This window comes from Hydra vulgaris, chromosome 14 (genome assembly GCF_038396675.1).
Source record: "Hydra vulgaris chromosome 14, alternate assembly HydraT2T_AEP".
NCBI classification, from domain to species: domain Eukaryota; kingdom Metazoa; phylum Cnidaria; class Hydrozoa; order Anthoathecata; family Hydridae; genus Hydra; species Hydra vulgaris.
In genome coordinates this window covers 9,610,001-9,628,925 of record NC_088933.1, presented here as the reverse complement: position 1 = coordinate 9,628,925, position 18,925 = coordinate 9,610,001, and the positions used below count along the sequence as shown (strand labels likewise).

The 18,925-nt window shown below is 27.9% G+C and overlaps 1 protein-coding gene across 1 annotated transcript in view; it reads right to left on the bottom strand.

Moving 5' to 3' along the window:
• LOC100208356 (mucolipin-3) overlaps window positions 1-18,925 on the bottom strand; it is a 54,678-nt gene that overhangs the window by 10,753 nt on the left and 25,000 nt on the right. The window contains exons 7-9 of the mRNA XM_065818213.1: window positions 17,396-17,517; window positions 16,847-16,996; window positions 15,380-15,481 (exon numbers count right to left, since the gene is read on the bottom strand). Coding sequence (XP_065674285.1) covers window positions 15,380-15,481; window positions 16,847-16,996; window positions 17,396-17,517 — 374 coding nt within the window. The remainder of the gene's footprint in view (window positions 1-15,379; window positions 15,482-16,846; window positions 16,997-17,395; window positions 17,518-18,925) is intronic.

The following is an 18,925-nucleotide window of genomic DNA, read 5'->3' as shown; positions in this document are numbered from 1 at the left end:
GATGTTTGTGAAATGTTATTTTCTTTTAACAACTTCTGCAAGTTTTCTCTTGTATAATACATTTTTATTATATAAAGGTAAAAAAAAATTTAAATCAATTTAAAAAAAAGTTAATAAACAACATTCAACTTATTTCCGTCTGATTGAAAGTGTAAAAACTTATCAGATACTACAACACCAAACGCTTCAGTATCTGCTGGAACAGCTGCATTAAATGTTGCTTTAATTTGTACATCTACTACTGATGATTTTAATTTTTCTGATTGTCTACTAAACATCAAAAACCATAAGTGGGTATAAATCTTTATAGTCTGAAGGAGTTATGTTGCTTTGTGATATCAAATCGTTTATTCCATAAAATTTTTCACTAAATACAGATGCATCTCTATAAGCTCTTGAAAATTGATGATTTGGAAATGATAAGTTATAGTCAACAGCTGGATATCTTTCTTGATTAAGCATAATGTGCATATTTTTCAAGTCACAATGATTTCCATCCTTATTTGTTTGGAATCCAACAATAATGTATCTTGGTTTTTCTGGAGCTGTCTTTACGCTAAGTCTCCAAGAAAACGTTGTAGATTGTGGAACAATTATAGTATCACACTGCCTTGCGCGAAAAGTTACTGGAAGTGTCACTTTTGATTCAATACTTTTATAAAGATTAACTCTCTCTAAATCTGATGGAATCACATGCGGCATGAACAATGATATTTTATCAAGATTAACTTTTCCTGCAGCTGCAAGAGCGTTTCTAAAAATTGCTTTGGTATCACCTTTTCTAACAAGAGTTAGTGTATGTTTAAATCCGTAAATAACTTTGTTGTAATCATCGCAGAATCCAAAAATGTGCCTTAAAGGTATACAAAATGAAAATGTTCCCTTTGTAGTGGGTTTCTGAATTATAAATGTTTGTCTTAATGTAAACCCTGTGTTATCAACTGTTGTTGTTGAAGAATCTTTGTACCACAATTGATTTAATCCTTGCGCTAATTGAAAGTCATTTGGGTATTTAAGCATTCCTAACATTGTTGTTGCTTGACCTGGATAATAAACTGACTCTATTTCTTGGTTTGATAATTGATATGATATTTGACTAAATAAGTGCATAATACCATTATTTGTGAGTGACACTACATCTGCATTAACATAAGCTGTCCCATCAAGTTTAAGAAGTCTTCCTTCAAACAAGAGATAAGCCTCAGATGAAAGTGTGAACAAATCTTGTTGCTCAATGTTAATTCTTATTTCTCCAGCGCTATTTAGATTTGTGCGAGCTACTGGTTCATATTCATGGAATTCAAATCTTTCAATTCCATCATCCACAGTTGGGATTTCTGTAAAATTTAACACATCAGAAGTTGCCATTTTTTACATATAAATTTTTTTTTTTAAATGGAAAATAAATATAAAAAAATTAATATAAAAAAATCTAATCAAAGACCGCGGCCTTTTTTTGCTAGATCTTTTATCTTTATAGCTGTTGATTTTATTGCAGACCCCATCATTATATTATTTATATTTGGTGTAACTTCATCAGCCTTTTTATTTAAATTTGAGATTATGTCATTAATTTTATTATTAATGACTGTATTTGGTTGTGAAACTTTAGAAGATGCTTTTCTAATTAATTGTTTTCCTTTTTCAACTGTGACATCTTTAGCAGCTTCTATTGCTGATGTTGAAAGTTCTTTCCCTGCTGATTTAGCAGCAGTTATTGCAGTTTTTCCTAAACCGCTAGCAGCTGGCCTCTTCAACATAGCTGATGACACTCTTGTTACATTTGATGATGCTGCTCGTTTAAATAAATTTATTAAATTGTCAAATATACCACTTCCTCCAACAACTTGCTTCTTAACATATCTCTTATTTTTAACAAATAGCATTTTTATGTACGCAAATTTTTTTTTTTTTACTCATATTATCATATTCATATTATCATATTGCTAGATTATTTTGTATTGCTTTATACTGATCACTATTCATAACACCTTGTCTTAACAATTCATCACAAATTGCAACAGCTTCATTTCTTGATCCAGTATTACCTGCTCTCCATGCAGCTATACGTAATTCAAGCATATCAAGGAGTGCAATGGGATCACTAGGAAGAATTATTGGCCCTATTCCTGTTCCTTTTGATTCACTTTGATACTCAAGCTTTCTAGTTCTCTTTAACTCTTTCCAAATGGGGGCTATTATTTCTTTGTATTTTTCACTCCGAGATGACTTTGGTTTTCCTGAATCAGTAGTAATTGCATCTGTTTGTATTATTATATCTCAATAATTGTGAAGATCATCTATATTATATATTTCCTTATTAGGATTAGACTTTGTTAGTAATTCCCAAAGACCAGGAGTACCAATGTATTTTATTCCATTTATATCTATATCATCATTATTAATTATTATTGGAACGTTTCCTATAAAAAATTTACCCTCTTTAGAATGTATTCCAAATGTAGTGTCTGTAGACTTTTTACTATAAGTATACATCTTAAGATAGTCTGTTGCAATTTTTCCCAACTTTAAAAATTTTTTCTCATAAGAAGGCATTATTTCTTTAGATCCATAAGTAAGTATTTCAGGATATGCATTTGAAAAGGTAAGAGCAAAATGATTAGCTCGATCTTGCAATTTAGATATATCCTCCTTTATTCCAGATTGACTATCAATTAATGGCTTGTACAATTTTGACAAGTCTATCTGCAAATTAGAATCTCCAATCTTTTCACTAAGATCATTCTGCTGTATTCTTTTTTTACTCTCTGATTGAATTCTTTTACAATTTGATCTCTCTTTTCAGTGTCTGTAATTTTTAAAAATGACATTTTGTTTTTATATAAGAAAGATTAAAAACACAACATAAACTTTTATGTTGTGTTTTACGTTTTACGTTTTAACAAACTATTTAAACAATCAATATTAAACATTCCACAAATATTTTTAATCTCAAAGTCTTTATAAATGATATCATTTGTTTCTAATAATCTTAATATAAGTGCCATTGATAAAATACTTTTTATTAGTTTTTTTTCTTTGAAATCACACTCTAATTGAAGTACATATTTATCTATAATTCTTAATTTATCTTGTTTTTTAACATTATTCCATTGTTTAAGTGATTCTTTAATGTCTCTTTCTACACAATAAAAATCACTATCTTCATTCCAGATAAGTTTATAAATTTTATTTCTCTCATCATTACTATAAGTTGATGGTATCTGAAAGTTTCCATAATCAGTGATAAATATAGAGTGACTTCCTGAATCAACAATAAAACCTCCTTTTCCAAATCCAAGAAGTTCCAAATATTTTTTTTATTCAAATCTCTTTCACGTTTACTACATTCTAAAAAGAACAGATATAAATGTTGCATATCTTATTATTTGTCAATAAAATGTTAAGTGAATATTTTTTTATTAAACCTACTTTGAATTACTTTAATAGCCTCTTCTCTACCTTGGTCGATTAGTGACAACTTTGTTTGTTCATCAATTTCATTTTTAACTTTTATTCTAATTTGCTCCATCATTGTCTCAAATTTTTCAAGTTTACCAAGTATAAACTCAAATTCCTTGTCATCTATATGCCCATCTACTAAAGGTTTAAAAATATAATTGGTTATTGTATTTAGTTTTGAATCAGCAAGCACTTTAATCTTTTCATGCTTTTCTGCTTTTAAATTCATTTTTTTATGAATTTGTCCGCCTATTATTGATAGCACACCTGCTCCTAATGCTGCACTTTCACATGCAATAACTACTGGTGCTGCAATTATTGTTGATAAAAAACCAATTCCAATAGTTCCAAGTGCCATAGTGCTTGCTAGTAATGCATTATCAATTGTAGAAATTATTTTTACAGCTCTATGATATTTTTTACTTAGCGTTATTCTCTTTTCTCTCTCACTCACTATTTCTTTTTTGAATCTCGCCAACTTTTTGTAACCAATATGATTGATCTTGGTTTTTAATAGATTTTTCCTCAGGTGAATTAGGAAGAACAGGGTAAATATAGTTATTCTCAGTAGGTATAGCTGAATAAATGTTATTGTACATTTTATTATTGTATTCCATTTTTAATAAAAAAATAAAAAAATTAACACAATAGATTAACAGAACAAAAACATCTCCTTTTTTAATTATTACATCATCAAATGAATTATTATTAATAATTACTTTAATGTCATCAACAGACTCTGCTATTACAGAATTTTGTAAACTTAACATTTTTAATTTATGTTCATTTTTTAATAAAACTAATGCAACACCTTTTCTTATAGATATACCAAACTTTAAAGAAACACTTTTTTGTGACTTAAAACCTATTTTAATATCTTGTTGTGCAAATACATCATATCTTCCATTTATCAATACTAGAGGATGTTCTAAATCTTTCTGTGGTTTAAAAACTATAGGGGATAGCTCAGGTTGTTTATATTTGTTTATCAATTTATGCACTGGGATGCTATTTGACATTTTATTATATATATTTTTTATTGAATTTTTACAAAATCATATTCAAAAAAGGAATATTAGCAAATGGAGAATTTGGTCCTAATAATAAACCTGGTCCTGTTGATGTATAACCATTTCCACTACGTAAGTACAATCCATCGCCTACAGAACTTCCTTTACTCCATGGTCTCAAATATAAACCAGATCCTGCACATGCTAATTTAACTCCTTGTCCATTCTTTTTCATGTACACAATACCATTTCTAGCAATTTTATTAATCAAAGTTGATCCAGCTGCTGAGCCTACTCCTAAAAGCAGTCCTGTTGCAAGTGATGGTATAACTCTTGATGCTAAAGTACCAAGAAACGGTAAAAGTGCACCAATAAATCCACCCTCTATTTTAGAATTGTGCAACAGTTGAGTTTTACTTAAAATAATTGATACACTTGTACCATTGTCATATGCTTTTGTAATTTTATTCAATTGTGTTGTTGTTACAGCTAATACATGCTCACCATTTAAATCTGAATGTGATAACTTAATACTAGCTCCAATACCACATTCAATTGCATTTTTAATTTTTTCTATTTGGTTTTGTGAAAGATTTACTTTAATATTAGTATATTTACTCATTTTGTTTTTATATGCATTATAAAAAAATAGATTATTTTTTTTCTCTTATATGAAATCTAATAACTAATTTTTCTCCTCGTAAATTTATCAGATTTCCATCTTGATCAACCAATTTAGTCTCCATCTTTGAAATTTTTTTTAGTGTTATTGGTAAGTAAATTAAGTTTAATGGTTCTTGAATAATTTTATATCTAGGACCAACACTTGGGAAAAATGAATATATAACATTTTCTGTTGTTCCATTTACATAGGATGATGCTATTATATCATTTGTTACTCTTATACTATTAATACTTAAAATGTTTACTATATTATCTGATTCATGAGATTCTGTTGAATATACTTGACTCTTAAAACCAAGAATAAATCTAAATGAATTTATAGTTGTAAACTCAACTTTATAACCAGCTTCAATGTGTTATTATCTGCTGAAAATATAATACTAGTTTCAACTCCATTAATAGTTTTACTATTTTCAGTAATTTTTTCCACAATATACTTATTTGTATCATCAATCTCATAACTACCTTCTAGAATATTTATATCTATCCAAGCTGCTCAATCATCTGAACTATATCTAAAATTGTTAATGGAAGAATCAACATTTGGAAAACTGTAGAATGTATCAAGACCAACTAACGCCATTTCATAATCTTTATCTTCACTTAGTTGTATAATAGGAGCAAACTTCTCTTTTATATGACTATTTTTATCATTCAATATTATATACATTTTTTATATACAAAAAAATTATTTTAAACTTTAGATGGAAAATAAAAATTAACTAATCCACTTCTATATTTTCCATTATCTTTTTTAGAAGATAAATCTATAACCACAAATCCATGAGGTTTTGTTGTTATAGATTTATCTCATTGTTATAGAGAGACCAAGCTTTATTACAAAAACTTTTAAACTCATCTTTTGTCATATCACTTGAAACATGATCATAATAAATGTGATTTAAACTCTTTGAATCTTGAGAAAATAAACATATGAAATTTGAATTTTCTCGTATAGTTTGCCTTGGTAACCTAAAATAATTTTGTGCAAGATAGAAACAATCTACATTACTATGTCTTCCTCTTTTATAATATTTTTCACACTTATTTTCCTTTGTTAACTGCAGATCATCAAATATCATCAAATTATTCTTGTTAATATCAAGATCCTCAGGATTTGGTACATCTTCATCTGTTTCAAAAAACTTACACTCCATATCTGCTTTATCTTTCAAATTTTTTGAAACTTCTTCAATTACAAAATCTGGATTTGCATTTGATTTTTGTATTTCATTGTAAAACCTAAATAGATTAAGAATAACTTCTTTTGGTAGTTTTTCTTCAAAAGATCTTTTTAATAATTTGTAATCTAGTTGAAAAAGAGACTTTCCAAAAACTTGTAAACTATCATAATCTAACCAACCAGGTTTCAAAAGTAAATTAAATAATAAATTAGTTTTTTAATAAATTTCATTTTCATTTAATGACAAACATTCAATGTCCATTTTTATATACAAGATTTTAATTTTTTATATATGAAAATATACTGTGTTAAATGTAGAAACAAAACAAATACACTAAACTTGCAAAATGTTTTGAGTAAAAACAATAGAAATATGCAACGTGGAACTTGCGCTATTTGTGGAAAATTAAAAACTCAATTTGTATCGTCAAAAAAAAAGGAGATTTAAAGAGTTTGTTTAATTCAGCAACATGTAAAATAAAACTATCATGGTCGAAGTTTCCAGGTGAAATGCATCTACCTGGAATGAACTTTGCAGGACCTGGTACTAATTTAGATGAACGATTAACTTCTACTGGCGTATATAAAGAATGGAGCAAACCTATAGATAAAGGTTTCATCACCATCACGATCTTGCTTATAAATACTTAAATGATACCGCAAAAATAAATTTAGCTGATAAAATTATGATCAAAGAAATGGATTCTATAAAAAATCCAACAATACGAGAAAGAATTGAACGAGGTATTATAAAACCTATTATATCATCTGCAGCAAAGTTTGGGATAGGTGTTGAAACTAAAACTAATCAAAAAAACTACCAACGATCAGTAAAAAAGAAGAGGATAAAGAAGTAATTCATATGGATCTGAAATGGACAGACAAACTTGCAAATGAACTTCATAGACCAGTTGTAAAACATTTCAGAAAAAGAAAAGTTATTGTAAATGGAATCCATGAGATATGGGCTGCTGATTTAGTTGACATGCAATCTTTTTCCAAATTCAATGATGGTATAAAATACTTATTAATGGTGATTGATGTTTTTTCGAAGTATGGATGGATTGTTCCATTAAAGAGTAAAACTGGAGTTGATGTTGCTAATGCTTTAAATAAAACCTTTACAAATTCTTCGAATTTCAATAGATCTAAAGAAAGAAAGTGTCAAGAAATATGGGTAGATAAAGGCTTAGAATTTTATAATAAGCATGTTAAAGCGCTAGGTGTTGAGTTATATTCAACTGAAAATGAAGAAAAAAGTTGCGTAGTTGAACGTTGGAATAGAACAATGAAAGATAAAATGTTTAAGTACTTTTCAGCTAATTCTACTAGAAAATATATTGACATCTTAGATGAAATGGTAAATAAATACAACAACACAAAGCATTCTTCAATTAAAATGACACCAGTTGAAGCTAGCAATAAAAAGAATGAAAATATTGTTTGATTAAATCTAAATGGAAGTGTACGATCAGAGTCTGTAAGACCAAAGTTTTTAATTGGTGATAGAGTTAGGATAACTAAAAAGAAAGGAACATTTGAAAAAGGATACACACCGATATGGACTGAAGAAGTTTTTACAGTGTCTCAAAATAAGTTCACAGATCCACCAATGTATAAAATAACTGACAATAATAATGAAGAAATACAAGGCACTTTTTATGAACAAGAAATACAAAAAACTGATCAAAATATTTTTAGGATTGAAAAAATTATTCGTAAACTCAAAAACAAATCATTAGTAAAGAGTTGAATGACTCAGGAATGAATCCTGAGACATTCAACTCTTGAGTTGACAATAAAGAATTGATAAGTTTGATTTAATAGGAGTAATTTACTATTACGCTTAGGCTATAAGTAATGAGCTATAGCTTGAGCTAAGTTCAGAGAACTAATGCAAAGTAGATTTCATTTATGCTTAGGACCTCAATGAGATTTCAGTTATGAAATTATAGCTTGAAAAATTCTTCGAATTTACAAAATTTTCATGATCTAGTTATAATGTAAAGTTAACAAATAAAAACTAATTTTATAATTTTGAAATTGTTTTCTTTATATTATTTTTCTTTATACTGTTAGCTCAAAAATTATGGATGGTATAATGGTTGAAATGACTTATGAGAATATGGATAGTATATTGGTTGAAATATGATATAAGAATATGGATGAGGTAATGGATGAAATGAGTTATGAGATTATGGTTGGGGTAATAGTTGAAATATGATATGAGATTATGGTTAATGATATGGTTGAAATATGATATGAGATTATGGTTAAGGATATGGTTGAAAAAAAAGCTAGAACCCATATTTTTCTACTACTTCTATGCTGTATATATTTTATCCTAATATAAACAATCTGGAGCATTTTCTTTCCTTAACATAGTAACTTGCATAGTCCGCTATATTGGATCCTGAAGTACCGTCGACATCTGCGTCCAATTTCTGTTCCGTTTTTACAAAATGCTTTTTTGGCACGTCAGTGCTTCAAGCATTGTTTGATAGATCAGCCACTTTCAGTCACATTGTTTGTTTCATTTTACCAACAAGAAGGATCTCTAAGCATCAGTAAATTTTTATTTTTGTGTATCCGTAGCCATTTTGGTGTTTTTTCCCTTTGAAATAAGGTAAGTTTTGTTTTTTTAAATAAAATTTATCTATTGACCGTACATATCTAATTTTTAACCATACACCTAGCAAATTCGTTTTTCTATGTTAGTTTAAAATTGTATTACAATCAGTTTAGTCAACAATATAAAATTTTTAAGCACAAATCTACATGTTGCCATTGTCGGCCGACTACCAATTATCGATAATGAGATCGTTTTTAAAAAAAAAGTAAAACTAAGGAGCCATGATACTAGTCTAGACTCTAGATTACTCTAGAACTAAATCTATTTCTATCTGTTAAAATGTGAACTTATTATAATTGTAAGTTATTAGATCTAGAATGTAGATTATTCTAGATCTAGATTGGAAAATTAGACTTAGTGACTTAGACTTTATTACTTTATAAGTTTATTCAGTGAACTTAAGTGACTAGTTTAGTCAGTAGTGACATAGTCTTAGAACTTTTAATTGTTGATTGATCTATTCTAGACTCTAGAATCTGTAACTATATATATATTATTATATTATGGATCTAATTCTTTCTTTTTTTTCCGTTTTTAGGTCCACAAATTCAAAATGAGAAAAACAACCCAAAATGAGAAAAACAAGTATTTATGGAGTTTCATTGGAGAAAATTTTTCCCTTATCAACATACCTATTAAGAATGGGTGTATTTTATATCTAAAATATCAAAGTAAAAAAACTCTTGCAGAGTCTACAAAGATTTTAACTGAATATTTGCCAAAAGCTGATGTTGTTAAGCTAAAGACTGCCATTAAAAGAACAGAAGATGGTTTTTTAAAATTCAAAAAAGTTCCTGATCGATACTGGTTTGAAAAAGTTAATTATTATGATATGCCTTTCAGGTATCAACCAAAGGAGGATGAGTCGACTAAAGCAATGACCAGTATAGATCTTAATACAGCCTTTATGGCAGATACTACTGATACAGGAATAGTTGACACAATCTTAGATCTCAACACAGCTTTTGCTGATGCAAATGAAACTCAACATGCTGCGGCAGATATCATGTACAACAGGCTTCAGCAACCGAAAAGGTTGCCTGTCATGTTTTGCAAAAAAACAATCTCTTTGCCACTCTAGAGAAACTGTTCAATTTCTGAGAGATAAACTAAAAATATATAAAAATCTAAAATTTACAAATCCTAATTTGACTCAGAAGGAAAATAGAAAATCTGCTTCATTGACAATGTGGAAACAAAAGTATTTTCACGCTAAAGACAACCAGATAGTTTTGAAATCTCTGGATCATAAAGAGTACATTAATTCAATAAGGAAGCTGAAGATATCAAACAGTAAGCTAAGAACTGAAGATATCAAACAGTAAGCTAAGAACTCAGTTAAATAACTTATTAGAAAAAAACAGATCTGAAGCAAAAGAAAAAGATAAACACATTAAAAGCATTGAACTTGAGTTCAAAATGGAGTTGGTGAAAGTAAAAAAGGAATGTTGTCAACTCACAGAACAAAACCATTATCTCTTAAGTTTGATCTTAGAGCCACAAGACAAAAGTGTGGTTGAAATCATGGTAGGGCGAGCATATGGTCCAGCATTGAGGAAATGTGTCTACAGGTCCTTAGTTAGCCAAGTACCTATCACAAATATAAGTGATGTTCTAACCCATGTATGTCAGATTTTGACTGGGACAGAACTGTCTTCAGTTCCGCACAAATCAAATGTTGCCAGAATGGCTGTTGAGCTAGGAGTGATATCTCTTATTCAGACAGGAGAGGCCCTACATACTTGTGACGTTGCGACTTTGGCATTTGATGCCACTACAGTGGTGGACAAACATCTCAACGAATTCCATGAAAGTGTTTACCCACAAAAGCAGTCACTTACCATTTCTACCATGAGACTACCAGGGAGTAAAGCATTTGATTATGTCACACACATATAAACAGCATTGAAAGATTTTACACAGATGTCTAGAGTAACAGTTAAAGAAATCTTTTTGTCCAAGATTAAAAGTTGTCTTTCAGATAGGGCACCTGTGAATCATTGTGTTATTGAATTGCTAAAACAGGATATTAATGTTGAACTTCAAGAACTTTATTGCAATGTGCATCAATTGGACGGAATAGCTACAGCGTCTAAAAAAGCTCTCATTGATGTAGACAAAGAGCTGAAAATTAAAACTGCCACTGGAAAAGAAGGATCTGTAGTGTCTTTTCTGTACAACCTTTCAAAACTTAGGTAACTATATCTAATTTATATATTCTTTGTTTTGCTAACCTTTTTAAACAACAAATATGATGTATGGTACTATAAAAAAATATAACACATAATATATATTATATATATATATATATATATATATATATATATATATATATATATATATTTATTTATTTATTTATTCCTAAAAGTAAAACAAATTAAAAACTATTTTTAGATATAGCTTCAAAGGTGAACCAGCAACATTTAAGTCTTTCTTGAGAGAACATGGAGTTGCTCCAGGAACCTTTCTGCGCTATGTTGAATACAGGGTACATGTAATTTTTCACATGGCTGGAGTTGCTATATTCCATCTACAGCTGCCAAAGTCATTTCTTCAGAAGTAAGAGTTTTATTTTTACAAATTATTAATAGAGCTTCAAAAATATAATTGAAAATCAAGTTAACATTTTGAAATATTTACTTTCAGACACAAAAAAATGTTGTGAGTAAAGCTCTTTTTGGGGACATTGGTAAAGATGGCATCATCTTTCAGCTGCAAGCTCTAGGATTGATTGGAAAAGTAATTACAGGCCCGTGGATGAAACTAGTTTATGGTAATGTATTGCAGAAATCTAATCTTGAACTGGTATTTTTTTTTTTTTTTTAAATAGTAGTAGTTAAAACTTATTTTTAGTAAAATTGATCACATTTAATTGTTGTCTTTCTATCTTTTTTGCTTAATATTATTTTAGCTTAAGAATATTGTGTACCTTTTTCATTTATTTTTACATTTCATTAAATTTAGGTACCCATGTTCCAGATTTGTCATCAAAGAATCACCCAGATAAAACAAAGTTCCAATGATTTGTTGTCAACAGATCTAGATATTTTTGGGCAAAAATTAGTGTTTGACGAGGTGCACAAGTCATTGCTGAAAACAACTGATATAACGCTCCTCAACAAAATAACATCAACTCTTCTGAGTTCTATTGAGTGTGTTATTCATAGACAATTGCACAATTATAAATCTGGGCCTCTATCTAACCCTAATGAGAAAATATTGAAGGACACACTATCAGCACCTGCCAACAATATGCATGCAGAACGTGCTCTTGGCATGACAGACTGTCTACTTAGAAAAGCCCCCAATGCCACTATTGGATATCTAGATTCACAAGTTAAAGCAAAACTGAATCACACTCTTCAGTGGATTGAATCCAAACCAGATATTCAAAGAAACCTAATACAATTTTCTATCACTAGAGGATCACAGATCCGAAAAGCAGGAGTGCTTGAAAGTAAAGGGATAGACGATAACATTAAACAAGACGGATTGAAGCATCTCAAAAGACTAACAAGGCATCCAGGCAGAAACTGGAACAAGATGTTAAAAAAGTCTTGCTAAATAATGCCTCTGTTGGTAATGAAATGTTTATAAAAGTTGCCCCAAACCAGAAACCTTTTCTTGAAAAAATGTTAAGCAATCAAAGTATGACTAATCATTTGTTTAGTCATAAATGGGAACTAGACAATGGACAGGACAAAATTTTTTATGGACGAATACTAACAGAAAGGCAAAAAGACAAAAGAACTGTGTATGTTACATCTTATTAGGGTTTCGACGAGGACTCATCAGAGGATTTTGACATGTTTATTGAGTCAATTATTGCTGACATGATACTTGGCAAACTATTTTTTGAAATTTAGTTAACTGTTATTGTTTAAGTAAGAAAAAAAATTTCATGTTCTTTTGCTACTTATAAGTTCAAATTCATCTCTTGAAACTGTTCATTTTGATGTGTTTTTTTTTACCTATATGTAATCTTAAAAACTTATGAAATATTCATATTTATTTAAAAAAAATCATCAAACGTTTTTTTGTAATTTGCATAATTTATGGATAACAATTTCTTTATTTCATTTCATTTTTCATTGCAACTAGTACAAATAAATTCCTCTTTTGAAACTGCTCATTTTGGTATATACTTTTGTCAATGTATTCATAATACTTTCTGAAATATTTACATTTGAAAGAAAATTGCTTCACTTTTTTTTATTTCTCTATATAAAGTCCATAGGATGTCAAGGCACTTCGAACAAACTAAAAATCTCAATAACTTTTGAACCAATAATGCCAGCATCATAAATTTGGTGTTGTTGGAAAGCATTTTTCATTCTCTTTCATTTTATTACACATTTATTGGTATTGGATTAAATTAACTTTTTTGGTGCAACTACCTACCTTAACAAAAGCTCAAACAATATGTAATGCTCTCTCCTCAAGTTTTCTTATTTCTACCACTAACATTTTCTCCTGAAAATGATACCTCACTACTGATACCAACTGATAAATCATGAAAATCAAAATTACTTTAATCTTCTCTAAAAAATGTTGTTCAACCTTTTTTTCTAGTCTGTCTAAGATTATTCCTACTTTTCTTGTCTTGTTAGAGTCACACATCCATCTAATCATCTTTTGTTTTGGGAAATACTACACCATATAAATACTAAATATAAAAGGATACTGTTTGCCAGCATCTAAATAAATAGCAAACATATATGTTTATACCCATTATATGTATGCATAAAGCGCATCATGAAAGCTTTTATTCCTTCTGGACTAAAAGTTTGGAAGCTTTTACTTCTACTCTTCAATTTTAAGTCAAGCCTCATTCTACTCCACATTTTTCACCATCTTCAGCAGTTGCTTTATTAAACATTAATCATTTTTTTCATCTTTTTTACAAGAAAATCTCTCTTAAGAACAAATGTCATTTTATTATTCCAAGAATCCAATGTAAAAAGGTCCTGTCTGATGTTAAGCTCTGTTATTCTCAGTTTACTAAATCTTGTTTCGTATCCATATATTAGGTTATAGAGACTTTTGGTAAGTTTTTAACAGTGTCAATAACTAAAGTCTAACATTTAATCTCTAAATCATGGGTACTTCTCCCCAGAATAAGGCAGAGTTTTTTGCAAAGAAACCTTACTTTAATTTAACTCTTGAATCTAATGGCCACAATCTCCCTGCTAGTTAAACAGATTAACCCATTGTTAAACATCAAAATCGCTATGGCTTCTAATGCTAATTCTCAATTAAACACTTCTACAGTTTGTGCTCAAGACAAGATTTCATCAGAGTTTTAAAAAAGTGTTCTCCAGAATTCTAATTAATTTTCGCTAAACTTTAAAAAAGTGCTAAATAAGTGGTTTCAATCTTTCAAATCTCTATCCAAAAAACTATCTTATAATTAGTTTTCACTCTGTTATTAGTTTCTTTATAAAAAGTCTTTTAGAGATTATTAAACTATTTCTTTCTAACTGCAGTATTAAAGTTATTCTTGAAGGCCTACACTCTTGTTTATTTCAAGTAACTTTAAAGGTACCACAAGGTTCTGTCTTTGCTCCTGAATTGTTTCTTATCTACAATATCAATCTTCATGGAAATTTTACATCTAAAGTGGCTCTATTTGCTGACAACTCAACTTTATACAAACAGCCCGTTTTTTATCTGGTCTCTTTTCTGTAACAGCCCAAGTCTTGCAATGGCTTGTAGATTTAAATTCTGGACTTAAAATCCACAATTTTTGTTAGACAATAAAACTCATTTATTTACTACAAAAAAATATTGCAATATTGTTGGCATTCCTATATTGATAAATAACAACCTTCTTACTCTCAGACAAAGTTTAAATGTAATTAGACCTGCTTTATCTGCCAAGCTTGAGCCACTCTCCCATTGTTGTAGAGTTGCCTTTTTTTCTTTTTTCTACAAATTACTATAATGGTCAATACTTAAACAAGCTATTGTCTCTATTACGATTAACCAAAACCCATTTTTGGTTGGCTTCTTATTCAACAAATTGCATCCCTTTACTGTATCTGTCCCTTCATGCTATAAAAACTTTTACTAATTCAGATATCCTCAAAATATCTGAAGACTTGAACTTCTTACTAACTAATTACAAACTCCTCCAAAGTACTCTGTGATAAGACAGAAAGGTCTTCTTGGAACACCTTAATATTTAATTAAAAAGAATAAAAGAAAAAAATGAAAAAAAGAAAGATGAATAAAATAATGAATTTTTATATGAAAATCATCAGACAAATAAAAATAAATTTTCAAATTGTGATAATGTTAAACTATTGAGTTTTAAAAATCAATATTAAAAAAACAGTTGTTCAATAGAAACTTTTTAAGACTATAAATGAACTAAGTAAACTTTTATATAAAACATTAAAAACTTACATTAAATGATTTCAAGTAAGTGAAAAAACGTAATATGCCAATCCAAACAAGCACCACTCCAAGACCAAGCAACACACTGCAAATATTGTAAAATCGAATATCCTATAGCAATACAATATATATATATATATATATATATATTATATATATATATATATATATATATATATATATATATATATATATATATATATATATATATATGTATATACATAAATGTATATATATAAAACCTCAGGTTTTATATATATATATTTATGTATATATATATATATATATATATCAAGGCCAAAGCCAAGACCAAGGCCAACAGTTTCAAGACCAAGACCAAGGTTAAGACCTTAATTTTTAGCCTTAAGACAAGACCGAGGCCAAGGACTAATAACTCTGGAATCAGAATACTTATTTACTATATTGTTTTGAAACACCTTTAAAATTGCCAGCATAAACATGTCAGATGTATTAAGTCAATGGCACTCACTAGAGTATGCTCGAAAGCATCTTTCTATATTAACATCAAGATATTTTGCACATTGAGAGTATTTTCTTCTTAGCAGTGTAAGAACTGGAAGGTTGCAACAGTAGTAATTGAATTACTTCTAACCACCCCCATGTGCAAAGTTAAGTTAGGAAGAATTTTTTCCAAGTTAAAATTAGTTTAAACTGACTTTAGATGCTCCTTGCTGACTCAAAGATTAGAACATTTATTAAGAATAGGCAAATCTGTTACACCTGCAGAAAAGTATGTTTTACCAGCATAAGAAGAATGGGACTTAGACAAGCGTCATTGTCCAACACAACAATGCTGCAGGAGAGACATCTTACACAACAATGCAAAAGGGTTTTTAAAATATATAGAAAAAAAAAAGTTTGTAAAGTGATGAAAGTAGTGAGTATTAAGAAGAGCATGCAGCCATAGCAACAGTGGTTCTGGTTTGACACCAGCTCTAGCCCAATAAGCGACATGGCAAGGAAGAAGGCTTGAACTTCTTCATTACAAACTTCTCCAAAGTATTCTGTGATAAGACAGAAAGGTCTTCTTACATTTAATTAAAAAGAATAAAAGAAAAAAATGAAAAAAAGAAAGATGAATAAAATAATGAAGCTAACACCAGGAAAACTGTTTCTGAGCCAGAAATTGTTTTTTCAGACAATGAACTCTGATTTATATTTTAGATTATGTTTAAAAATTTTCTGTTCATTTAGTTCAAAAATTTTAAATAAAAGAAAAGATAACAATAATAAAAATAAACAAAAATATGTTTCTGTTTCAACAATACATGTGGGAACAATGTGCAAACCTCATAAGTTATCATAAATACACATAGAATACAGATGAATTAATATAAAAATTGAAACTTTATTGTTTTTATGTATTTATACATAAATTAAAATATAATTATAAAAATATATTCATATAATTTTATTTATTAAATCAAAATTAATAAAAAAAACCATTATACACACTCTTTCATCAACACGAATTTTATAGACAGAGCCGATAATAGAAAGCAAATCGCTAATAACAATAACTGCAAACCACTTATTGATAAGTTCTAGCACATCCCACTTGGTGAGGTTTTCACTCTTGTAAGTAGCAAAGTACTTTTGAGCAGCCTAAAAAAATTTCTAGTTTGAACATTTGTTTAAAATGCTAATAGCTAAAACTAGTCACATCCAGAATTGCATAATTACTAAACATTATTAGTAGTATTGCATAATTATTTAATTATGCAATATTGTTATTAATGTTTAGTGTAACAAAAAAAAATTATTAATTATATTGCATAAACACTAAAATTAATAATTATATAACATAATTACTAACTATTAATAATTATAATGCATAAGTATTAAATATTATTAGCTATATTGCATAATTACTAAATATAAATAATTGTATTGCATAATTACTAAATAATAATAACATTATTACTATAATTACTAAATTTATTCACATCATGTACAGCATATTATAAATGGTTGTATAACATAATTACAAGTATAAAAATATACTTCCGCCAACATCATAGATTTTGCAAGAGATCGAATACAAAGTAAACATGAAAGAGTACAGATCAAGATGACCAATATGTCAAATGTGATCAAAAGATCTTGAACTATTTTGTTATCTTCTCCTAATAATTGTAGAAAGCTATTTTATTGTATATACACATCTCTCTCTATATATATACATTTATGTATATATATACATATATATATATATGTATATATATATATATATATATATAAATATATATATATATATATATATATATATATATATATATATATATATATATATATATATATATATATATATATATATACAATTAGTTGAATAACAACTTTTTGATGGTACTTAAAGTTTCATGCCATTTTTGGTACTTATCAGCCATATATATATATATATATTTATATATATATATATATATACATATATATACACACATACATACATATACATATATATATGTATATATACATACATATATTAGAGTGGTCCATATATATATACATATATATATATATGTATATATATATATGTATATATATATATATATATATATATATATATATATATATATATATATATATATATATATACATATATATACACACATACATACATATACATATATATATGTATACATACATACATATATTAGAGTGGTCCATATATATATACATATATATATATATGTATATATATATATGTATATATATATATATATATATATATATATACATATATATACACACATACATACATATACATATATATATGTATACATACATACATATATTAGAGTGGTCCCTATAAATGATTCTTTTTTTAAAGTCTGCTTTTACCACTAAAAGTCATCTATATAATAAAATAAAATAAGATTTGAAAATTTTTTGAATAAAAAAATACTTTAAGGGGTTCCACAAGACCCTTGAACATTTAACGGTTCCCTAATATTATTATAAAAAAGTTTTTAAAAATATGTCATGTTGGGTAACAATATAAAAAAAAGCTATTATCAAAAATCTTTAAAGCTCTTTTTTTATTTTTAGTTTGTCATATTTAATACAAAAAAAACCCCGGTATATCCAGCGATGTATTCAGGTCAATTTTGATACCAGTATGGGTCCCCAAATTATTTTTTTTTAGTTTTAAATTTTAAAGTTAAATAATTATTTTAAGGGCAAATGTTAGACTTTTGAAAAATAATTTATAAATTTTCAAACATTTATTTACTAATATAAGACATGAAACAATGTATTTTTTAATTTTTAGTAAATATTTTATTAAAACCGTTAAGTAAAAAAGGTGATGAAAAGAATAATCAAAAGCTTGTATAAATCTAAAAAAATAAAAATTTCAATCGATTTAATAAAATTAATTACAGTAAGTTAATTTTATTGTAAACTCAAAAAAAAATTACTTGAAAACTCAGAAACCTTCTAATAACTTATTTACATTTACATTTGCTTAACTAAAACAACAAATTACAGAAACTTAGTGAAGCGTGCTCAAGAATAACAAAAGGAAAATGTTAC